At 62.0% G+C, this 24471-nt stretch overlaps 2 protein-coding genes across 2 annotated transcripts in view; one reads left to right on the top strand and one right to left on the bottom strand.

The window, feature by feature from the left end:
* ARHGAP33 (Rho GTPase activating protein 33) overlaps positions 1-12015 on the top strand; it is a 38583-nt gene extending 26568 nt beyond the window's left edge. Inside the window, 5 exon segments of the mRNA XM_074938644.1 lie at positions 4727-4801; positions 5196-5840; positions 9153-9505; positions 10129-10459; positions 10462-12015. Coding sequence (XP_074794745.1) covers positions 4727-4801; positions 5196-5840; positions 9153-9505; positions 10129-10459; positions 10462-11300 — 2243 coding nt within the window. The 3' untranslated portion in view covers positions 11301-12015.
* Positions 12016-18386: 6371 nt separating this feature from the next.
* UPK1A (uroplakin 1A) lies at positions 18387-22782 on the bottom strand. Its single transcript, XM_074938646.1, has 8 exons — positions 22745-22782; positions 21835-21935; positions 21268-21468; positions 20840-20914; positions 20519-20626; positions 19190-19369; positions 18877-18960; positions 18387-18689 (listed from the first exon to the last, which is right to left on the bottom strand). Exons 2-8 carry the CDS (start codon positions 21895-21897, stop codon positions 18645-18647), a joined length of 756 nt encoding a protein of 251 aa, XP_074794747.1. The 5' UTR covers positions 21898-21935; positions 22745-22782; the 3' UTR covers positions 18387-18644.
* Between the last annotated feature and the right edge of the window lie 1689 nt (positions 22783-24471).

Below are 24471 nucleotides of genomic sequence, written 5' to 3'. Positions count from 1 at the left end.
TGCTGCCCCACACAGCCCCTCAGTTTCCCCCAGACCCACGCAGCCTCCCAGCTTCCCCCCCCACATAGCCTCCCATTTCCAGCCCTGCCCCACAAATCTCCCCCCAGTTCCACACCAACCTCCCAGCCCCACATCTCTCTTCCTCCTGTTCTCTTTGTCTCTCCCCCTGCCCCATGGAGTGGGGACGAGGGGTGTAAATTCGATTGCTTGCTCATGTCCATTCCATGCTAGGTGTGTCGGAGATTTTTCCCTTAGCAGTATCCGTAGGGCCGTCTCTGGTGCCCCACGGAGCCCTGCACCCATGCTCCGGTATATGGGATGCCGCCAGTATATTGCGTGCCTCAGTTCCTTGTCTCCCTTTGCGATTCCAAAGTGCTCCGAGCAGTGTAACTTTATAGTTGTTGGATATTTTTGGATCTATATCATGAAGTAGTTAGTTAGGTGAATAATTAGGTTAGATAGTTGTGTAAGCGGGGGATGGTCCCGCTATTGTGGGGAACTTTCCTGGCTTATACACGACCCCGGTGAAATGGGCTAGCAAAAGGATCTGACTCCTCGCTCCCACTCCCTTTACCCAGAGGCCTGCCTGACCTCGAGGGCTCCCCTTCCATCTCCTGTGTGGCAGAGTCCTCGTAATCCCGGCAAGGCTGGGCCCAGGATTCCTGGGGGGATCGACCCCTCACTTTGGGAAGGGGCTAGGGTGTCCCCACTCTGGGTGCTCTCTCTGCACTGAACACTTCCCTGACCCACTGATTGTTACAAACAGTTCAAAGCAAATACAATTTATTAAACAGCAACCAATTAAAAAAATAAGGAAAAAATGGGAAAGGTGAAAGGGCTTGCCCCCTTCCCCGGGATCCCAGCCATCTGCCATAGACCTATGCCGGTCAGTGAGCCCCGCACCAGCTGTCTGATTCTGGGGGAATCCCACATCAAAGAGAAATGCCAGTTCTGTCAGGGCTTCACGGCACACTTGGAAGAACAGGGCCATTCATCTCCAAGCTCTTCTCTCAGACAGGCCTCGGAACCCTCCTGCTCGGACTCAACACTGAGTCCCTCTGCCTACGGCGAGCCCCACCAGCTCCGGGTTCCTCCCAGCACTGCTCACCATCACCGGGGCCACCACAGTGCTAACACCTGGGACTGCAGCCAGCAGGCATTGCTGGGGAGACACGGTGCTAACACCTGGGACTCCAGCGGCATAGATTCTCCGGCCCTCAGTGGCAGAGCCAGGGGCTTTAAATGCCGCTGCCCCACCCCAGCCCCTCGACTGCCCAGCCAGGTCCTGTGCACCGCTCAGGAGGCCATCGGCAGGCATTCTGAGGACGTGCCCGAGGCCGGAGTTGCCGTCTCCTCCCAGGATCCATCTCCCCGTTTGTTTCGGGACCACCTGTCTCCCTTTCTCCTGCATGGGCCAAGGTCACCTCAGGCCGCTGGGTGCTCAACACCGTAGCCGTTGGCTACACCCTGGAGTTTTCCTCCATTCCCCCCTCACACCCCAGTTCCCTGTCCCTCTTCAGGGACCCTTCTCACGAGCAGCTCCTCATCCAGGAGGGGGATTCCCTCCTACGTCTGCGGGCCGGGCAGGAGGTTCCCCTAGACATGAGGGTAAAAGGGTTTTACTTCCGGTATTTCCTAATCCCGAAGGCCAAGGGGGGCCTCAGACCCATCCTAGGCCTGTGTCGCCTCAACATGTATCTGAAGACATCAAAGTTCTGCATGGTCTCCCTGGCCTCCATCATCCCCTCTCTGGATCCGGGAGGCTGGTACGCTGCTCTCGACTTAACGTTCGCCCACTTCCATATTCTTATCTTCCATGGCCACAGGAGATTCCCCCATTTGGTGGTGGGACAGCACCTTGACTAGTTCACGGCACTGCCCTTCAGCCTCTCTTCTGCTCCGAGGGTCTTCACGAAGTGCATGGTGGTGGTGGCCACTTCCCTGAGGTGCTGCGGCATTCAAATCTACCCATCTCTTGAGGACTGGCTAGTCAGAGGCAGATCCCAGGCTCACGTGCAGCACATGTCGGGATCTAGGCCTGCATCTAAATGACCAGAAGTCGACTCTGTCCCCCGTTCAGAGAATAGAGTTTATAGGAGCAGTGCTTGACTCCCTCCACGCCAGAGCCTACCTGCCAGAGTCCTAATTCCGGGCATGTCTGAGCCCAGCCGCTCCCAGCCACCCGGGTATGCCAACAGCGGCTGGCTCACATGGTGGTGTGTACCGACGTGGTGCAACATGCATGGCTGCGGCTCAGTGTCCAGATGTGGCTGGCATCGTTCTTCTCACGACTTGTAACTAATGGTCACAGTTCCGTCGAACGTCCTGTTGTCTCTGGTTGGGTGCCCAGCCCTGTGAGCTGTTCTGGATGGGGTCCCCTTCGTAGCACCAGTCCTATCGGTAACGTTGGTCTCTGATGTGTCGGATCGGGGGTGGGGAGCCCAGCTTGGTAGCTGCAGTACCCAAGGTCTCTGGTTCTCTTCACAGAAAGGCCAGGGAGCTCAGGGCGATACGCTCGGCTTGCCATGCATTCCTTCCTATCTAAGAGGCAGAGTGGTGCAGATCTTGACGAACAATACAGCAGCAATGTTCTTCTATAAGCAAGACGGGGCCTCATCTGCCCTGTGTCGAGAGGCTCTTTGCCTGTGGGACTTCTGTGTGCAGTAGACTGGTCATCTCAAGGCTTCACGCTTCCCGGGCGCCCGAAACGTGCAGGCGGATCTCCTCGGCAGGTCCTTCTCCTCTCACCATGAGTGGTCACTCCACCCGGAGGTTGTCAGCACGATCTCCCCCAAGTGAGGGACTCCCCAGGTGGACCTCTTCATGCCACTCAGAACACGACGTGTCAGCAGTTATGCTCATTTCACGGGCTAGCCGGCTGCTCCCTGTCCAACGCTTTCCTGCGCCCTTGGATGGAGCCCTGCTGTACGCCTTCCCGGTTCACAAGGTCCTAGGGACAAAGCAAAGGGCATCCTGGTAGCTCCAGCATGGCCACGGCAGCTTTGGTGCGGCAGGCTTTCGGACCTCTAGATGGCAACCGCACTAGAGGTCCCACTTTTCCCAGACTTGCTCTCGCAGTACCAAGGCTGTCTGCTCCATCCAAACCTAGCATCACTGCATCTGACGGCGTGGCTTTGCATGGCTGAACACAAAGGAGCAGGCCTGCTCGGAGCAAGTCTAATACATCCTGTTGAGTAGCAGGAAGCCCTCCACCAGGGCAACCTACCTGGTCAAGTGGAAGCGCTTCATCTATTAAGGGCCGCGGATTGAGGTCTTTCTCCCTCCCGGTCATTGCTACAATCCATCTTGGACTACCTGCTCCACCTCAAGCACCAGGGTCTGGCAATCAGGGTTCACTTGTTGGCCATCTCAGCCTTTCACCCGCCGATCCAGGGCAGGTCAGTCTTTGCTCATGACATGATGATCAGGTTCCTGAAGGGTCTGGAGAAGCTATACCCACAAGTTCGGGATCCTGTCCCTCCTTGGGACCTAAACCTGGTGCTAGCGAGGCTCACAGGTCCCCCTTTTGAGCTGCTGACTTCATGTTCTTTGCTGCTTCTCTTGTGGGACGTCTCCTTCTTGGCGGCTAACATGTCGGCCCACAGGGTCTCTGAGATTAGAGTGTTGACGTCAGAACCCCCTTACATGGTGTTTTACAAGGACGAGGTCCAGCTGAGCCCCCACCCAGCCTTCTTACCGAAGGTGGTGTCACAGTTCACAATAATCAGGACCTCTTCCTACCGGGTTTCTTCCTGAAGCCTCACAAGGCGAACAGGGAGCATCGGTTACACTTTATGGATGTTAGGCAGGCCTTAGCCTTCTGCATCGTGGACAAAACCCTTCTGTAAATCAGCGCAGCTCCTCGTCGCAGGGCGGACAGGATGAAAGGGTTGCCTGTGTCCGCTCAGAGAAGCTCCTTGTGAATAACTGCCTGCATCAGGCTCTGCTGTGAGCAAGCAAAGGTGTCACTGCTGGCCATCCTTCCTGCCCATTCCACCAGAGCACATGCTTCGTCAGCGTTTTTCCTCGCACAGGTACTGATCCGGGGTATCTGCAGAGCCGCCACCTGGTCATCGGTCCATACCTTCCCGTCCCACTACGCCATCAGCCAGCAGTCCCGGGGCGAGGCCAGCTTCGCAGAGCAGTGTTGCAAGCAGCATGTCCATGAACTCAGAGCCCACATCCAGGGATACTCTTGGGAGTCACCTAACCTGGAATCGACACGAGCAAGCACCTGAAGAAGAAAAAACAGTACCTACCTCTCATAACTGCTGTTCTTCGGGATGCTCTGCTCACGTCCATCCCACAACCCGCCCTCCTGCCCCTCTGTGGCAGTTGTTGGCAGGAAGGAACTGAGGGGGCGACGCTCCATGCATGGGCACAGGGCTCCAAGGGGTGCCAGAGCCTGCCCTACAGACACTGCTAAGGGAGAAATCTCTGGCAGCCGGCCGTGGGCGCGTACACCTAGCATGGAATGGACACGAGCAGCACACCTCAAGGAAGAGCAGTTACGGAAGGTCTGGAACCGTTTTTTCCAGGGGAAGGAAGGAGAGTTGGGGGGCCTGTCTGGGGTGTTCCCGGGAGTAGAGGTGGGGACTGGGGGCAGTGCTGGGGCAGGAGCAGTGGGAGTAGAGGGTGTCAGTGGGTTCCAGGCAAGGGATGAATACGGGGGTGGCTGAGGGAGGACTGGGGGGCTGACATTCTCACCCCTCCCCTCTCCCTGCAGGACGTCGGGCCGACACCGTCACGCTGCGATCCGCCAAGAGTGAGGAGTCACTCACGTCCCAGTCCAGCACTTTGGGTATGAGGGGCAGCGCCAGGGTCAGGGAGGGGATGTTCAGGGGGAAGCCAACCCCAGAGGTGGCTGTGTCTCGGTGTCAGGCGAGCCGTCCCCATGCAGCTTTATGTACAGCTGTTCCCCAGCTGCCCCACCCCAGAGGTGACTGTGTCCCAGTGCTGGGCGAGCAGTCCCTGTATGGTGTTGTGTGTGACTGTTCCCAGATTCCCAGCCCCAGAGGTGGCTGCATCTCAGCCAGGTGGCGTTAAGTGCGGCTGTTCCCCAGCTGCCCCACCCCAGAGATGGCTGCATCTCAGTGCCAGGTGAGCTGTCCCCATGCGACATTATGTGTGGCTGTTCCCAGCTGCCTGCCATCTCAGGGTTGTTTACTCCTACCGTTTGTCCATCTGTCCCCCAGGCCTGCGCAAACTCCACCGCCTGCGGCGCCCACGCTCCAGCAGCGACGCTTTCCCGGCCCTGCCCGGGGCCCCCCCCGGGGCCCCGCCAGCCCCCCTCAAGCCCTGCCGCTCCTGCGAGTCGCTGAGCTCCTCAGCCTCTGGTGGCTGCAGCGAGAGCCTGGCCGTGCTGCCGGACTTGGCACCCCACCGCCGCACCTCCCTCTGGCTGGATGACGAGGGCGAGATGGACTCGGACCTGGAGCTCAGCCCCCCGGGCTTCCTGGATTTGGACCCACTCCCCTTCCGGCACAGCCCCCCCCGGTGCCCCTCACTCTCTGACGCCTCCGACTCAGCCCCCAGCCCCGCCCGCCTTCCCTTCGCCTGCAAGGTGGCCCGGGCACTGTCGCCCCGCGGCCCGGAGCCCCCCACAGCAGCCCTGGAGATCTCTGAGCCCGTGGCCATCTCGCTGCCCGCCAAGGTGCTGGAGATGCTGGGGGGTGGTGAGGCCGGGGGTGCGCTGAGGCCCGGACGGCGCCGGGGGACACGCAGTCCCCCCCTCATGATCTCCCGACTGCTGCAGGCCGGCGACGGGATGCTGACTGACAGCTGCCAGCGCGAGGTGCGGCGCAAACTGACCCAAGCTGAGAGCGGAAGCCTGGCCCAGAGTGAGTGTGCCAGAACCTCCCAGCCCCATCCGGAACCCCCTGCCGGCCGGATCCGCACCCCTCTCACCCCCCCGCCAGAACCTCCCAGCCCCATCCAGAACCCCCTGCCAGCTGGATCCGCACCCCTCTCACCCCCCCGCCAGAACCTCCCAGCCCCATCCAGAACCCCCTGCCGGCCGGATCCGCACCCCTCTCACCCCCCCGCCAGAACCTCCCAGCCCCATCCAGAACCCCCTGCCAGCTGGATCCGCACCCCTCTCACCCCCCCGCCAGAACCTCCCAGCCCCATCCAGAACCCCCTGCCGGCCGGATCCGCACCCCTCTCACCCCCCCGCCAGAACCTCCCAGCCCCATCCGGAACCCCCTGCCGGCCGGATCCGCACCCCTCTCACCCCCCCGCCAGAACCTCCCAGCCCCGTCCAGAACCCCCTGCCAGCTGGATCCGCACCCCTCTCACCCCCCCGCCAGAACCTCCCAGCCCCATCCAGAACCCCCTGCCGGCCGGATCCGCACCCCTCTCACCCCCCCGCCAGAACCTCCCAGCCCCATCCAGAACCCCCTGCCAGCTGGATCCGCATCCCTCTCACCCCCCCGCCAGAACCTCCCAGCACCATCCGGAACCCCCTGCCGGCCGGATCTGCACCCCTCTCACTCCCCTGCCAGAACCTCCCAGCCCCATCCAAAACCCTCTGCCAGCCGGAACCGCACACCCCCCCCACAGCCAGAACCTCCCAGCCCCATCCGGAACCCCCTGCGGCGGGATCCGCCCCCCGCCCCCCCGCCAGAACCTCCCAGCCCCATCCAGAACCCCCTGCCGGCCGGATTTGCCCCCCCACCAGAACCTCCCAGCCCCATCCGGAACCCCCTGCCGGCCGGAACCGCACCCCACAACCCCCGCCAGAACCTCCCAGCCCCATCCGGAACCCCCTGCCGGCCGGATCCGTCCCCCGCCCCACCAGAACCTCCCAGCCCCATCCAGAATCCCCTGCCGGCCAGATCCGTCCCCACCCCTGCCCCCCGGCCAGAACCTCCAAGCCCTATCCGGAACCCCCTGCCGGCCGGATCTGTCCTCCGCCCCGTCAGAACCTCCCAGCCCCATCCGGAACCCCCTGCCGGCCGGATCCGCACCCCTCTCACCCCCCCGCCAGAACCTCCCAGCCCCATCCGGAACCCCCTGCCGGCCGGATCTGTCCTCCGCCCCGTCAGAACCTCCCAGCCCCATCCGGAACCCCCTGCCGGCCGGATCCGCACCCCTCTCACCCCCCCGCCAGAACCTCCCAGCCCCATCCAGAACCCCCTGCCGGCTGGATCCGCACCCCTCTCACCCCCCCGCCAGAACCTCCCAGCCCCATCCAGAACCCCCTGCCGGCCGGATCCGCACCCCTCTCACCCCCCCGCCAGAACCTCCCAGCCCCATCCAGAACCCCCTGCCGGCCGGATCCGCACCCCTCTCACCCCCCCGCCAGAACCTCCCAGCACCATCCGGAACCCCCTGCCGGCCGGATCCGCCCCCCGCTAGAACCTCCCAGCCCCATCCAGAACCCCCTGCCGGCCGGATCTGCACCCCTCTCACCCCCCGGCCAGAACCTCCCAGCCCCATCCGGAACCCCCTGCCGGCTGGAACCGCACCCCCCAACCCCTGCCAGAACCTCCCAGCCCCATCCAAAACCCTCTGCCAGCCGGAACCGCACACACCCCCCCCCCACAGCCAGAACCTCCCAGCCCCATCCGGAACCCCTGCGGCGGGATCCGCCCCCCGCCCCCCCGCCAGAACCTCCCAGCCCCATCCAGAACCCCCTGCCGGCCAGAACTGCACACCCCCCACCCCACCAGAACCTCCCAGCCCCATCCAGAACCCCCTGCCGGCCGGATTTGCCCCCCCACCAGAACCTCCCAGCCCCATCCGGAACCCCCTGCTGGCCGGAACCGCACCCCACAACCCCCGCCAGAACCTCCCAGCCCCATCCGGAACCCCCTGCCGGCCGGATCCGTCCCCCGCCCCACCAGAACCTCCCAGCCCCATCCGGAATCCCCTGCCGGCCGGATCCGCACCCCTCTCACCCCCCCGCCAGAACCTCCCAGCCCCATCCGGAACCCCCTGCGGGTGGGATCCGCCCCCCGCCCCCCCGCCAGAACCTCCCAGCCCCATCCAGAACCCCCTGCCGGCCGGAACCGCACACCCCCCGCCCCACCAGAACCTCCCAGCCCCATCCAGAACCCCCTGCCGGCCAGAACCGCACACCTCCCGCCCCACCAGAACCTCCCAGCCCCATCCGGAATCCCCTGCCGGCTGGATCCGTCCCCGCCCCCCGGCCAGAACCTCCAAGCCCCATCCGGAACCCCCTGCCGGCCGGATCCGCCCGCCACCCGTCCCCACCCCTGCCAGAACCTCCCAGCCCCATCCAGAACCCCCTGCCGGCCGGAACCGCACACCCCCCGCCCCACCAGAACCTCCCAGCCCCATCCAGAACTCCCTGCCGGCCAGAACCGCACACCCCCCGCCCCACCAGAACCTCCCAGCCCCATCAAGAACCCCCTGCCGGCCAGAACCGCACACCCCCCACCCCGCCAGAACCTCCCAGCCCCATCCAGAACCCCCTGCCGGCCGGAACCGCACACCCCCCGCCCCACCAGAACCTCCCAGCCCCATCCAGAACCCCCTGCCGGCCGGAACCGCACACCCCCCGCCCCACCAGAACCTCCCAGCCCCATCAAGAACCCCCTGCCGGCCAGAACCGCACACCCCCCACCCCGCCAGAACCTCCCAGCCCCATCCAGAACCCCCTGCCGGCCGGATCCGCACCCCTCTCACCCGCCCGCCAGAACCTCCCAACCCCATCTGGAACCCCCTGCCGGCTGGAACTGCACCCCCAGCCCCAGCCAGAACCCCCCACCATCCAGAACTCCCGAGGCCAGAAGCCCCCAGCCGGATCCCCACCATCCAGAGCCCCATGGCCGGACCCTCCCAGCTGGATCCCCCCCCCACAGCTGGAACCCCTGCCCCTGCTGAAACCACCTGGCCAGAACCCCCCAGTCACAACTGCCCAGCCCCAGCCAGAACCATCCCCGCTGCAACCAAAACCCCCCCACAAACGGAACCCCCCCGTGTCCCCTGCTGGGAGAGTTGGGGAGCACACAACAACCCCCCAGCCAATGTGCCCCAGCCTCCTACAGCACCCCCTGCTGGATGAGGCCAGGGCTGGAGTATCCAGGAGCTCCCCGCACAGCCAGCGCCCTGCTCCACCCCCCTACAGTGCCCCCTGCTGGGTGTGGCTGGCACTGACCACCCTCTTTTCTGTTCTCCCCCTTCAGGTCCTGAGTTGGAGGCTTCCCCCCCACTGCCCGGGGCGCTGTGCCTGCTTCGGCACGTGCCGCCCCCGCCGCCCCCAAAGAACCCGGCCCGGCTGATGGCACTGGCACTGGCGGAGAGCGCACACCGGGCCACCCGGCAGCAGCAGGGGGTGCCACACAGGGAGCAGCGTGCCCAGTTCCGGCGCTCCCTGTCCCTGGAAGGTGGCAGGGAAGGGGCAGCAGTGGGGCCGGGAACCCTGTACTCTGTGGTGCGCCCTGGCCCTGCTGCCCAGCTCCCCGGCCCCTCTCTGCAGCGCCAGCAGAGTGAGGGGGAACCCCGGGGCCAGCACCAGGAGCAGGCAGGGGGCCCCCAGGTGAGTGGGGGTGGAGGGGAAGGGATCACTGGTTGGGGGATTGGGCGGGAGGGACCCTTAGGGTGTGGGAGGGGAATTTGTGGCTGGGTTGGGGCAGGGGGATTTGCTAGTTCGAACAAGGCGGGTTTGGGGGGGCTGGGAGGAGGGCAGGTAGGTGGTGGGGTTTGGGGGGCAGTGGCTTGGGCTGGGGGCAGTAAGGCAGTCAGGTTGAGGTGAGGTTTGGTGGCTGGGGGGATTCAATGGGATTGCGGCTGGGTGGGGGAATAGGGGGCGCAGTGTGGGGGCTACACTGAGGGAATTCAGGCAATGGTGGGTGGATGGGGAGATTGGGGGCTGCAGCAGGGGCAGTTTGAAGGGTTGCGGTTGGGTGGAGGGACTGGAGGATTGGGGTGCAGTGGGGGGCTGTGGCAGGGGTTGTTCGGGGGAATGCAGCAGGGTGGGGGGATGGGATTGGTTGTGCAATGGGAGGGACTGAGGGATTGGGGGTGCAGTGCGGGTGCTGGGGGTACAGTGGGCTGCTGGGGTTGGGGCTGTGATGGAAGGCTGGGGGGTTGACTAGGGGGGAACTCTATGTGTCTGTGTGTCAACCCCCCCTCGCTGACCCCCCTTCTCTCTCGCTACAGGTCCCATTGGACCAAGCCCCTGCCCCGGGTGGAGAGGGGGGCAGGGCCAGCTCAGCAGCCCCTCCCCGTTACAGCAAAGGCCCCCCCGACACCCACCACTGGGACCCCCCACGCCACCTGCCCTGCCAGACCCAGCCGCTGCCCTTCCCCCAAGTACTGGCCCCTGGCCCCCGCCACCCGCTGGCCCCGCCCAAGCCCCCAGCCCCCCTGCACTTCCATCCCCCACCCGCGGCCTGTCTCAGCGTCACTCCCCAGTGGATGGGCCCCCCCTCCGCCGCCCCTCCGTACCCTGCGGAGCTGCAGCTGCACCAGCGCCACCGCTTCCTGGCTCCCCACCCCCCAGCGCTGCCACACCCCCCCAGCGCCCACTGCTGGAGCCCGCAGCCGAGAACCTGTACTACGAGATCGTCCCAGAGCCGCCCATCTACCGGCCCTGGCCTCTGGGCCCCCCGCAACCCCCAGCGCCCCCCGAGTACCTGGCCGCCCTCAACGCCTCCTACGGTGTCTTCCAGCGGCCCAGGCCCGGCCCCTCAGCCCCCACGCCACCCCTCTGGGCCGTCTTTGAGGATGGGCGCGTCCACTACGAGCCACCAGAGCCCGTCTACGTCAACGTCCCCTTTGCTGGTCCTGCGGCAGGGGGGCACTGCCGTGGCAGGGCCAGCCCCCCTTCGTCCTCATCCTCTGCCTCGGCCTCCCCTCCGCTGGAGGGCGGGCACCTGCGCAGCCGCTCTGATCCTGGCGCTGCCCGCGCCGCCCTGCGCCGCCCCCTGGTGCCGGCCCTGCCACAGAAGCAGAGGCAGGGCCTGCGGGCGGCACCAGGCTGGGCCTACGGGCCCCCGCCGGTGCCGGGACTTTACCGCCAGCTGCTAGATGTGCTGCCCTGCGGCAGCACCATGCTTCGGTTCTACCGCCCTGCACCACCTGGCTGGGAGCCAGCCGCCGGCTGCACCACCCCCTTCACTGCCTACGCTGAGCCCTCACCCCGGCCTCCTGCCCTCCTCAGCCCCAGCCTGATGGACGGTTACCGGCTGGGGCCCTGCCCCCCCTATGCCAAGCGCCTGCCCCCCCAGTACGGCAATGTGGAGAGGAAGGAGGGGCCCCCCCCTACACCCACGTGCCTGGCTCCCAACTGGACGGTGCACTCTGAGGGGCAGACCCGGAGCTACTGCTGAAGGGGGGCCCAGGCTGGACCACGAGGGAGTCTGGGTGGGAGGCTGGAGGACCTGTGTTGAGCCCCCCCGCCCAGGTGCTGACACACCCCCCGCCTCCCCCGGGTGGAGGATCTGAGCATTGGCTGGGGACCATTGCTGAGACAGTCAGGCTGTGACATCACAGGAGGCCCCAGTGACATCACGAGGTCTGTATGACACGCCTGAGCTGCTGCAGGACTGGCGTGACATCACAATGGGATCATCAATGGCAGGAGGATGGGCACTGTGACATCACAATGAGGCCACCAGTGGCAACAGGACTGGTACAGTGACATCACAACAGGGCCATCAATGGTGTTGGGATGAACACCTGATGTGACGGCAGCCCAATTGCATCGCTGCTCCCCCATGATGTAACAGCTGCTCTCCAGTGACATCACCACATCCCGTATGATCTCACCAGGCTGCGGTCGCCATCACACCCAGTATGACATCATTGCCCTCCTTGGCTAGGCCTCCACCTGCTGATGCTCAGTGACTGCATCAGTGTGACATAGGGAGGGGGCACTGGTGACATCAGAACCATGATCGATGTCACTACCTGACTCCACACCCCCCAGGGGGGGCCAGTGTGGGGCATAAAACTATCAGGGTCTTGCCCCACTGCCAGCCCCTGGTAATAGGGGGACCCTCCCTGCCCCCGTGTGTAGGGGGGAGGAGGGCTTTTCTATAAAGCTGAGCAAGATTTCTAACGTTTTAACCTTTCATTAACCCAATTAAAACACCCCTGCCCTGAGATGGGATCCCCCAGGGAGAGGGGGTGCCAAGGGTAGTGGTGGGAGGCTAAAGGAAAAAAATCCCTGGTCAGCATAGGCTGAGGTGGGGGCATACTCTGCGGGAGTGGGGGTTGTATGTAGCTGCCTAGATCTAGGGGTGTGGGGGAGTGCCTACTGCCCCCTGCTGGAGGCGCTGAGCCCTGCTCAGGGGGCTTGATGGTGGGTGCTTGGTTGTGTTCGTGGCTGTGGGTGTAGTTTTCTGGTTGTGGCAGTACTGCAGGGGGTGTGTGGGGGGTATGTTATGGGGTAGCAGAAGGAACCGGGGGCACCCCCTGCTGGCCCACCCAGTGGCTGAGAGCAGCGATTGCTGGGGGAGGGTGGTGTCTGGCTGATTTTATTGCACTAACTCCCACTGTGACTTGGGGGGGGGTCCCCTGGGAGTTATGACCTTTGACCTCCCCATACCCTGTAACCCCCCCAACCCCATGATAAAGGGGCAGTGCTGTGACCAGCTGGGCCCAGTGTGGGTGGGGTTACCCTGGGAGTGCTGACCTCCACCAACACCCTAATCCTATAAGCCCTGCCCCCCTCCCAGCCAAAGTCCCACAGATAGTGGGGGAGGGGGGGCTAATCCTGGTTCACCTAATTCAGCCCCATCCCACTGCAGGGCCCTGGGGTGCTGGCTGATGTGGGCGGGGGGGGTGCTGCTGTGACTGTTCCCCTGGTGAGTGTATTTGTTGAAGATCCTGCCCTCCCCCCATTCTGTACTAAATGGTTTCAACCAACCCCATTAACTAATAAAGACAAAAAAAAAACCCACCCCCAAACTGCCCATGTAGTTCCTCCTTCTCAGAACACAAGAACTAGGGGGTCACCCAATACAATGACTAAGCAGCAGGTTTAAAACAAACCAAAAGAAGGACTTCTTCACACAACGCACAGGCACCCTGTGGAACGCCTTGCCAGGGGACATTGTGAAGGCCAAGGCTATAACAGGGTTCAGAAACAAACTAGATAAGTTCCTGGAGGATAGTCCATCAATGGCTATTAGCCAGGATGGGCAGGGATGGTGCCCCCAGCCTCTGTTTGCCAGAAGCTGGGAATGGGCAATGGGATGGATCACTTGTTCTGTTCATTCCCTCTGGGGCACCTGGCATTGGCCACAGTTAGAAGACTGGATCTTCGGTCTGACCTAGTATGGCCGTTCTTATGTTCTTCAATTTGGGGGTATCAGAGTAACAGCCGCGTTAGTCTGTATTCGCAAAAAGAAAAGGAGTACTTGTGGCACCTTAGAGACTAACCAATTTATTTGAGCATGAGCTTTCGTGAGCTACAGCTCACTTCATCGGATGCAATTTGGGGGTAGGGGCTGGAAGCCAGGACTCCTGAGTTCTGTCCCCAGCTCTGGGATCAGGAGAGGAGTGGGGTTGAGTGGTTACAGGGGTGGGGCTGGGAGCCAGGATTCCTGGGTTCTATCCCCAGCTTTGGGAGAGGAGTGAGGGCTAGAGGGTTAGAGTGGGGCTGAGTGTGATGGAGTGGGCATTCGGTTTCCCCATATGCTGCATTGCTAACTAGGTAGTGGGACAAGTGGGTGCGTCACTGCACAGCCGCAGTGTGGATGCTCAGCTGGTTGGGGCTGGGCCCACTCTGGGGATACATGTTGCCCTTGGGATCCCACCAGCGGACTCGCTGGAGAGAGCACCTGGTGGGGAGCAGGAGGCTGGAGGCCCTAAGGTTCAGTCCCAAGGGACAGAGAAGCCAAGTGGCTTCCCCTGGTGGCTGAGTGAGACCATAAGGGGGGCTGGCCCATGGGTGCCCACCCCCAGGGCACTAGGCCTGCGGAGCTGTGACAGGCAGTCACAGGCCGCAGTGGCTGGATGGATGTTGAAGGGCCTGGCAGTGGGAAATGGCCTGTAGCCAGTTCCCCCCAGCTGTGCCGGGAGCAAGGGGCAGGCATGGGGAGGCTCAGCAAGGTGCAGAAGGGCACACGCTCCGAGAAGCAGGTTCCAGGCCCACGTGGGGGGGGTCACGAGGTGCCAGGAGCAGGAGAGGCAGCCACTGGGCTTCCCCCAGACCCGGTTCCCCATCTGGCAGGGGAGTTTCATGCCCTGGCTGCCCCACCCGGGAGCTGAGAGTGAAGGAGCTGGAGAAGCAGTGGAAGCATAAACTGGAGATAGAGAGGCAGAGGGACCTACCAAGGGACAAGTTGGGAAAGATGCCACTTCCACAGGGAACCTAGATACCGGCGGGGGCGGGGGGGCAGAGAAGGGGGCATATAGACAGCTCCTTGCTGGGGGGAAGGCCTGTGATATGACCCTGGCTGCACCTGCAGCACGGCTCCGCTCACTCACCCCAGGTACGTCTCCACAACTGGGGCAAGGGTGCAAGCACTGCTGCGGTGGGGGGGGGGGGGGGCGCGGGCGTGTTTCACCTGGCTGGGTTGGCGCAGCTGGGTGAAATCCAGCCTTGGGACCTGACAATGGGGTTAGGGGGGCTGGAAGCCCAAGGATCTGCGCAGGGCATGCAGGCAGGCAGCTGTGTTTGCGGACAGTGTGAAAAGAGACCCACAGGGGACTGGCCTAGGTTGGGGGGGGTCACTCAGGGCACCCCAGAAGTGGGAGTCAGGCAAATCCAAACCAGGGGTGATGGCCACTGGGGACAGACTACAGAGACCTAAGCTGTAATTAGTACGGGCAAACAGGGCCCAAGTGGGCACGGTGCCCGAAGGGTAAGGAATTAGTGGCCAAGCAGAAGGGTTAACTGGGGAGGGAGCCCAGCTGGAGGGGGGGGGGGGTCACCAGCTTCCCAGGGGTGGGCACCAGGAGCGAGCGCCAGGAGCACTCAATTTACAGGGTGGGCAGACCCAGGAAGCAATCGCTACATCCCCCCCTGAGGTGGAAGGGAGGAGCGTCCTGGGGTACCAGGCCATGGGTGCTGAGATGATGCTGGCCTGGCCCCAGGTGGTGGGCTCGGCCCAGTTAGTGCCCAATGATACCTCATTCGGGGGGGATTGGCCCCCGGTTACACTGCCTGTAGTGAGGGTCTGAGATGGGGCACCAAGGAGGGCCCAAAGAGTTGGGGTGCAGGCAGGGCTGATGGGGAATGATCTGGCAGCTTGGCTGGGTGATGCCCAGAGTGCCCATGTCCTTCCCTGTAGCTAGAGCCAGACGGCCACCCCGCCTTGATGCCAGGGGAACAGCTCTACCAGGCTTAGCAAGGCTGAGATCAAGGCTTTGTCCTAAGGTGGGGAAACCAAGGCACAGCCAGCGAGGAGGGACAATTCCCACCCTCTACCCCAGCAGCCGAATTTCAGCCAGAGCTGCAGAAGGATCCCTGCTTGGAGGAGCTGAGGGCCCTGGCTGGCTGCAGCGTGGCAGGACCCCTGAAGGAGGCCAGCAGGGCTGGATTCCTGTGGGAGAAGTGATTCCTGGAGCAGGTTCCCAAGGGAAAACTGAATGGTGGGGGATCAGGAGGCAGCTGGGTGGGGGGTCCCCCAGAAGGGCCGCTGCTGACTATTGTGCAGGGCCTTTTACAGGACATCCGGAATCCAGCACACCCAGCAGAGGCTGCCTGACTGTGTCACACTCTGCAGCAGCACTGCAGGTCCCATGACCCCTGCCAAAGGGTGGGGAAGGCCCAGAATAAGCTAAAGCAGCCTGGATACCCCTGCCCATCACAGAGGGACCTGTTCAGAAGGTGGCTGTGGACATAGTGGGGCCCCTCAGAAGGGCAACTCGGGCCAGGAAGAAATACGTTCTGGTGGCAGTAGATTTCACCACCCAGAGGCCGTGGCTCTGTCCTCCAGCGAGGCAGACACATGGCAGATGTGCTACTGACCATCTTCATGAATATCAGGGTTGGAAGGGACATCAGAAGGTCATCTAGTCCAACCTCCTGCTCAAAGCAGGACCAATCCCCAACTAAATCATCTTCAGCAGAGTGGGGTTCCCCCAGGAGGTCCTTACAGACCAGGGGTACAATTTCATGCCAGCCCTGCTTCAGGGCTGTGGGGAAAATGTGGGGGCCGGCCCATCCCCCTCAGTCCAACGGGCAGGCAGAGAGGTTTAATGGGACCCTGAAGCTGATACTGAGGACTTCTATGGCCCAGCACCCACAGGATGGGGACAGGTATCTACCCCACCTGCTGTTTGCACACTAGGAAGTGCCCCAGGAACCCACAGGGATCCTTTTGAGTTGCTCTACTGGGGGAGAGTGAGGGGACCCTTGGACTTGGTGAGGGACGAATAGGAGGGGAAGGTCTCTCCCAATGGAGAATCAGTGGTGGAGTACATGCTGTCCTTTCAAGAAAGGCTCACTGAGCTTACAGTCTGGGCCAGGGAGAACCTAGCCCGGGCCCAAGGGAGGCAGGAGGTCTGGTATGACCGCACAGCACGTGTTCACTTCTCCACACTGGGGATGGTTCTCAGCTGAGTGCAGCAGAATGAGCTACAAGCTGTCTGGGATGGGCCCTTTAAAGGTCATCACAGAACTGAATGAGGTGAACTACATGGTGGTACTGTCCAAATGGGTCCACAGCCCCCAAGTGGGCCATGTCCACAGGCTGAAGCTGTATTTGGACAGGGAGAGGTTGATGCTGGTTGTGTGTGGGCAGTGGGAGAAGGAGGAAGATAGTCCTGAGATCCACCAGGGTGAGCCAGCCTCCTGATGGAATCAATTTCCCTCTCTGACCAGCTAACCCCTGCCCAGCAGGTAGAGATCAGAGAGGTGCTGCGTTCCTACCAGCTGCTGTTCTCTAGCTGGCCTAGGCTCACTAACGTGGCTGTCCATGGGGTGGATACAGGAGCCAACCCTCCCATCAGGTGATCCCCATTCAGAGTTACTGGGAACATAGCCCAGGCCCTGGAGGGAGGGAGAGAGAGAGAGAGAGATCAGGGACATGCTGGCCCTAGGAGTGTCCCCAAAGAAGGGTCAGTCAGATCCAGGGTGGACTAGCAGCAGCTCAGGGCCATGACCATGTCCAACACCTGCCCCATGCCTGGGATGGATGAGATTCCAGGCAAACTGGGGGACCTGGTTCCTTACCAACACTGACCTCACCATGGGCCACTCGCCAGTGCCCTTGGCCCCAGCCACCTGGCTGAAATCTGCCTTCACGACCCCAGTTGGGCTCAGTGAGTTCCTGGGCCTCCCTTTTGGGCTCCCAGCGACACCTGTCAGTGCCAGGTGGGCCAGTCACTGAGGGGGAGAGAGGACTTGGCCCAGGGATACACTGACCCTAGCTGAAGGGGGGACTGGGCAGAGATGTGTAACATGGGCTGGGCGAGGCATCAGACCTGGGTCACAAAATGGCCAGCAGCTGCAGTTGGCCTGAGCCAAGGTGGAGATAATGGGAGACTGGCATGGCACTCCTAGAGGTGTGTGCCCCCAGGGTGCCCATAGCTGAAGTGGGAGCAGGACAGGGTGCTTTGGCCTGAGCAGTGCCAGGGGCTCCAAGCTGGGCCCCATTCTGAGACCCTCCTGACTTTGCCACACCCATCCTGGTGTTCACAGCTGCCTCGGGGCTGGGCATGGTGCCGATGCCGGAGCACGTACCCAAGCAAGAGCCAGCTTCCCCTGGAGCAGAGCTGTGCTGTCAGACGGCCTGGGCCCCGAGAGCTGCAGCAGATCAGGGTGGGCAGAACCATATGGTGCTCCCAGCCACTCTCCAGCTGAATGGGGCTGGGGCCGAGCTCCTGCCCCACCCTTGCAGCATTCAGAACTGAGTCACATTAATGGGCAGGGGACCCTATAGCAGCTGCCTTGCCATCGCTAGGAGAGGGTGAGGATGCAGCAAATGCAGTACAAGCTCTGTGCTGGGCAGGGCCAAGGCTGCAGGGCCCCACAATGCCCTCAGTGGGCTGGGGCAGGAACAGCTCTCTGCACTAGAGGGCAGCATCGTAAGAGCTGCTGTGAGACTCAACTTCCTGCCCCTGCCCCAAGTGCTGCAGCTGGGGACCCCCCCTGGGAGCCAGGGCCCCTAGGGTCCAGCCCTGACTTCCCCACATAGTCTCACTCCAGAGAATGGGGTGGGGGCCACCCCAGGAGCTGCCAGCCACAAAGGGGGCCCCAAGCTGTTGCTGAAAAATTCACAGCCCAGCTGAGGGCAGCCAGGGGATGTAACCACTCCCCCTGCGGAGCAGGCAGCTGTTCCCATTTGAAGGGGAAGGGCCCCCATGCTGTGGGGCAGGGGACTTCCCACCCATGCACCAACACCAGTGCACAGCAGCCTGCTGGCACAGGCCAGGGACATTTACAACCCCACCTCAGGGCCCTGGCCCCCAGCACTGCTTCTCCCTGCCCCCCAGCACACAGACCCAGATGGATTTTTCAGGGAGTTTAATGGAGATTTTAAAAAGGTCAGAGGTCAGCAGGGGTGTTCTACACAGTGATCAGCTCTCCTGAGGTGCTGCCTCCCACCCCCAGCCACCACGATGGTGTCAGGAGCAGGGCTGACAGGGGCCCAGGCAGTCACCAGGATGGTCTCCCCAGCTCAGAGAGACAGGCTGGGGCTGGCTGGCTCCCTCCCCTCACTGACTCCACAGGTGGCAGGTCAAAGGAGCCCTGCCCCACAGCAGGTGTGTGGGGGGGGTCACAGCATGGTGTAATGGTACATGGCCAAGAGCATCACTGGGCACTGCAGGGAGAGAGAGACCCTCAGATCATACCCACCGGTCCACCTAGCCCATTGGCCCAAATGCCCTGGTATCCCATCTTCCAAACCTGCCCCCCTGGTATCCCACATGCTGAAGAGTATTTAGAACCTCCCCTCCCAGGCAGGATTTCCCCCCACCCCCCCAGCCCAAGTTGGAGCCCAGACCCACCGTGAACATGAGGATGGCGAATCCAAACCAGGAGATGCCCCAGGTGTAGCTGTTGATGGCGTTTTCAATGTGCTCAAAGCAGCCCTAGGAAGACAGACACTGAGTCCTGCACAGATGGACGTCTGGGTAGGGAGTGGGGGCTGGAGGAGGGACTGGAAACCAGGACTAAGGCTGAGCTAAGTAGTTGGGTGCCAAGGAACAGCAGGGGACTGTGGGTTGGGAGTGTGGGGCACTGGCAGAGATGGTGGGGAGAGCCCAGGGCTGGGCTGGGCTGGCAGGGGGCTGTGGGTCAGGGCTGAAGAGCACCCCTTACCTTGGTGTTGATATAATCCACATGCCCCACACGGCAGCCCTCTGGGCTGAGGATGACAAAGTTGGCGTCACGCTTGCAGCAAAGGAAGGGCCATGGCGCCAGCCCCTCGGGGTAGAAGGAGCGGAAGGTGGACGTGTGGTTCACCCAGTCCAGGGGGCCTGTCGCTCCACAGCACTGTTGCTGGTGTGGGGGAGAACAGACGACAACTGTTGCGCTGCCCCCTTCCCAAAGCCCCCTCCTACCCAGTCCCCCCCGCCCCTTCTCTGCCAGGCTCCCCTCCACCCCACCAGACAGTCCTGAGCCCCAGAGCCCACCATGAATATAGGGGGACAAAGCTGAGCACAGCCCCCACCCCGCCCAGGATCAGGCCCCCTCCTCCATCTGCTGCAAAGGAACAAGAAAGGGTTAATCTAGCCCTCCTAGCCAAGGCTTTCATCCCTGGGGTGGGCATCAACCAATCAGAACACCCCCCCCCAGCCCACCCACCCCCCCTGCTAGGGTTGCCAACTTTCTACTCCCACAAAACTGAACACCCCAACTCACTCCCCCACCCAAGGCCCCCCATTCTCACTCATTTTCTCTGGGCTGGCTCAGGGGGCTGAGGTGCAGGATAGGCTGAGGGCTCCAGCTGGGGGTGCAGGCTCCAGGGATGAGGGGTTTTGGGTGCAGGAGGGGTCTCCTGATTGGGGGTGGAGCCAACAGGTTTGGAGTATGGGAGGGAGGCTGAGGGGGTGAGGGATCAGGGCTGGGGTGCAGGAGGGCATCGGGGTGCAGACTCCAGGCAACACTTACCTCAGGCAGCTCCTGGAAGCAGCAGCCTCATGTCCCCACTCTGGCTCCTTCGCAGGGGCACAGCCAGGCAGCTCTGGGTGCTTCCCCCATCTGCAGGCACCAGCCCCACAGCTCCCATTGACCATGGTTCCTGGCCAATGGGAGTTGCAGAGCCGGTGCAGCACATGGAGCCCAGGACCAGCTCTACATTTTTTGCCACCCCAAGCAGCAAAAAACCCCACCCCTGCCAAATACGCCGCTGGCGGAGAGAACGGGAACATTGGAGGAAGCTGCCGCTGAATCACCGCTGACAGCGAGCCCCGAGTCAGAAGAGTCGTGGCGGGAAACAATGGAGAGGTGCTGCAGCCAGAGTGCCACCCCTTCAGCCTGCTTAGCTGGTGCTGAGAGCCAGCCCTGCGTGGAGCCCCGACTGCCCCTGCACATAGGAGCTGGATGGGGACATGCTGCTGCTTCCGGGAGCCACAGGGAGCCTGCCTTGGGCCCACTGCACTACCGGCAGCCAGCGGGGGGCGGCATCACAGGGCAGGATAGACCCACCTCCATCATGATCCGGTCCCACATGCGGGTCAGCTCCCGGCCCTGGGCTGTAGGGGCCGCATAGAATGTCAGCATCTGCTTGGTGACCATCCTGTGATTGGAGACCACCTGGAGGGGCAGAAGGGACCCATGGGGGCAGGGCCAGGCTGAGACCCTCATGGGCCCATCCCCCAGCCTGCCCCACCAGCCTAGGTATCCTGACCCCCAGTCTCCCCCTGCCCCCAGAGCTGGGAATACATCCCAGATGTCCTGGTCCCCAGCTCTACCCACTAGACCCTCCCTCCCAGGGAGGGAACCCCAGTGTCCAGATGCCACACTCACGAAGTCACGGTGGGTGTAGGAGGTGATGCAAGAGGCACATTCGAAGATGTAGACTATCAGCATCAGTACCAGGTACTGGGGGAGAAGAGAAGAGGGCTGGTGAGACACTGCTGTGGGGGCATGAACCCCTGAGGGCCCCCCCATGGCCCAGGCTGCCTCACTGGTTCCCCCCCTCCCTGCCCACAGGACACTCCTCTCCCCAACCCCCCCTTAGGTCTTCCCCCCAGTCAGATACCATGTGGCTGCCCCGCACCCCCCCCCACCCCCATCAGCCGTTTGCCCCATGGCACAATCCTCCTACTCTCCAGTGCCCCCCAAGCAGCCACCTCCTGCCCCACAATGCCCCCATACAGATTTCCCTCCCCTACCACCTGCCCCACAGCACCCCCATACAGCCCTCCCTCCCAACAGGGCCCCGCCCCAGTCACCAGCATGAGCTGCAGGCGGCTGCCCCTGGCCAGGGCCACGATGCCGAAGACGCCAAGACAGAAGAAGGCGAAGCCGCAGAAGATGGCGATCCAGGCACCGGCGTAGACGTCATCCTTGCCCGACACACCCAGGATGGGGTAAACTTTGTATTGGTCGGCTGTGACCCAGACAGTCTCCGCGTAGAGCGCGATGCCGCACATCTGGGGGCAGGGTTTGGGGTGAGCCCTCAGACCCTGAACTTCAGCCCCCAACCCATCCCCTACACTGCATGTCTGGGGCAGGGTGGGGGGATGAGCTCCAGGACCCCAAACCCCATCCCCATGCAGCCCCCCCCAGCACTCAGGCCACACATCTATGGGGCAGGGGTATGAGCACCCTGGGACCCCCAAGTCTGGCCCAGCCCCCTGAACCCCCCATGGCATACAGCACCAGCCTAGCCAGTTGTGAGGGGATCCCTTAGAAATTCAAATTCCCAGATCCCCCCATATAGCTTCAACACCCCAACCTCCAAAGCCCCACAGACATACCCACCCCCCTCAGCCTGGCAGGCCCCCCAACCACCTCACCAGGATGATGATGTTCCCGAGAATCAGCAACCCCACAATAAAGGGGTTTCCTTTTTCCATCATGTTCTGCCTTTGGGGGGGAGGCTCTGCCAGCTCAGACCCTGCAACAGACAAGGGGGTTTAGAAACCAAGTGCCACCCCCAATCCTGCAGAGGGGACCTCTGGATTAGCATGCTAATTTATGCAAATGCAAGCTCCCACCCCAAAGTGAGCCTGGAGTTCTGTTCCCCCTCACCCCCTAGAGCCTGCACTGAGTCCAGAACCAGCCACAGCAAGCATGGACAGACCCCGGGGGCAGGGGGGGGGGGGGTCAGAGGCATCAAGGCCAGTCTGGGTCAGCACCCCAGCTGAGTGCTGGCCTTCAGGGGGTCACAGCCCCACAAGTGGCCAGAGAGGTCTGGATCCTCCCCTGGCCTCACTGCAGCCCACCCCCAGGGACTCACCCAGCCAGATTCCTCTGGCCACAGGGAAGCTCAGCAGGTTTTTCCAGCTGCCCCACATTTCTTCCCCCCCCCCCAGCATTTTACAGATTCCCTTCCCAGGCACACCCAGCCCCCCCAAGCCAGAGCCCCTCCCCACTAACCACCAGCCCCCACTCCCCTGCCAGAGCCAAGGACGGAACCCAGGAGTCCTGGCTTCCAGAGCTTAGAAGTGAGAAGTCTTCACCCCTCCAGCCCCACATGCCCGCCAACATCTGTTACATGCCCCACAGCCCCCCCACACCCAGTACATCCCCCTGCTCCTATCAACCCATCAGCACCCCCTGTTCCCTACACAGCTACTCCCTTACTCCCCACCTGTCAGCCCCAGCCCCCACCTCACCCATTAGCCTGCCTCTGCCCCCAGCCCTGCTCATCCCCCCCAATCAGCCACAGCCCATCAGCCAGGCCCCCCCCCCCAGCCCACTCACCTGCTGTTCACTCCTGCAATAGCTGACTATAGCCTCAGCCCAGCCATGCCTTTATACCCACCTGGCTGGGAGGAGCCAGCGAGGGAAGCCCCAGGCTGGGCTGATTAGCAGGCAGGGGCAAGAGGTCCAGAGTCCCGCCCCACCCCAGCCAGGCTCCACCCCCAGCCCTGTAGGCCCTAAAGGGTTAATGGGTCCCTCCTACAGTGGGTGGGCTGGGGAGGGAGATGGGTTTGGGAGCTGGGCTCTTGGGGGGGTGGCACCACCGTGGGGAGGCACCCCCATGGGGAGCCCCCCCCCCCGCACACCACAATGGTTCTCCTGCCCCAGTGTGTCCTTAGCATCTCCAGCAGCACCGGGAACACCCCATTGTTCCCCCGCCACACAATCCATCTGAGCGCCACCCTTTCACCCTGGTGCAGAACATGCCACAGTTCAGGTCCAGGCCTGTTTGCAGCTGGCTGAGGAGGGGAGGTCTTGTATCCCCACCCCCAAACCCAGGGTGCTGTGTGAATGGGGATATGTTGAGGTCTTGTAAACTCATCACACATCAGAGTAGAGGGTGGTGACCATGGGAGGCTAGTGGCAGGATAATTACCAAGATTCATGGCTGCTGAATTCAGGATTCCTGGGTTATATCCCCTGCTCAGGGAGGGGAGGGGGGGTCTAGTGAGTTGGAGCTGAGAGCCAAGACTCCTTGGTTCTACCCTGGCTATGGCAGGGGAGTGGGATCTAGTGGATTAGAGCCGGGGGTCTGGGACTTGGGACTTACGAATCACAAGTTTTGTCCCGTTTCAGAGTAACAGCCGTGTTAGTCTGTATTCGCAAAAAGAAAAGGAGGACTTGTGGCACCTTAGAGACTAACCAATTTATTTGAGCATGAGCTTTCGTGAGCTACAGCTCACTTCATCGGATGCATACTGTGGAAATTGCAGAAGACATTATATACACAGACACTATGAAACAATACCTCCTCCCACCCCACTCTCCTGCTGGTAATAGCTTATCTAAAGTGATCATCAAGTTGGGCCATTTCCAGCACAAATCCAGGTTTTCTCACCCTCCGCCCCCGCACAGACAAACTCACTCTCTTGCTGGTTTCAGAGTAACAGCCGTGTTAGTCTGTATTCGCAAAAAGAAAAGGAGTACTTGTGGCATCTTAGAGACTAACCAATTTATTTGAGCAGTATTTGTGCTGGAAATGGCCCACCTTGATTTTCATGCAGGTTGTAAGGAGAGTGGTCACTTTGGATAGGCTATTACCAGCAGGAGAGTGAGTTTGTGTGTGTGGTTTTTGGAGGAGGGTGAGGGGGTGAGAGAACCTGGATTTCTGCAGGAAATGGCCCACCTTGATTATCATACACATTGTGAAGAGAGTGGTCACTTTGGATGGGCTATTACCAGCAAGAGAGTGAGTTTGTCTGTGGGGGGGCGGAGGGTGAGAAAACCTGGATTTGTGCTGGAAATGGCCCAACTTGATGATCACTTTAGATAAGCTATTACCAGCAGGAGAGTGGGGTGGGAGGAGGTATTGTTTCATGGTGTCTGTGTATATAATGTCTTCTGCAATTTCCACAGTATGCATCCGATGAAGTGAGCTGTAGCTCACGAAAGCTCATGCTCAAATAAATTGGTTAGTCTCTAAGGTGCCACAAGTCCTCCTTTTCTTTTTGCAAGTTTTGTCCCGGCTCTCTGAGGCTGCTGCATTGTAATAGTTTGAGGAAGGGGCC

This window comes from Natator depressus, chromosome 24, assembly GCF_965152275.1.
Source record: "Natator depressus isolate rNatDep1 chromosome 24, rNatDep2.hap1, whole genome shotgun sequence".
NCBI classification, from domain to species: domain Eukaryota; kingdom Metazoa; phylum Chordata; order Testudines; family Cheloniidae; genus Natator; species Natator depressus.
The sequence above is the reverse complement of the archived record's forward strand: the minus strand, read 5'-3'. Positions and strand labels throughout refer to the sequence as shown.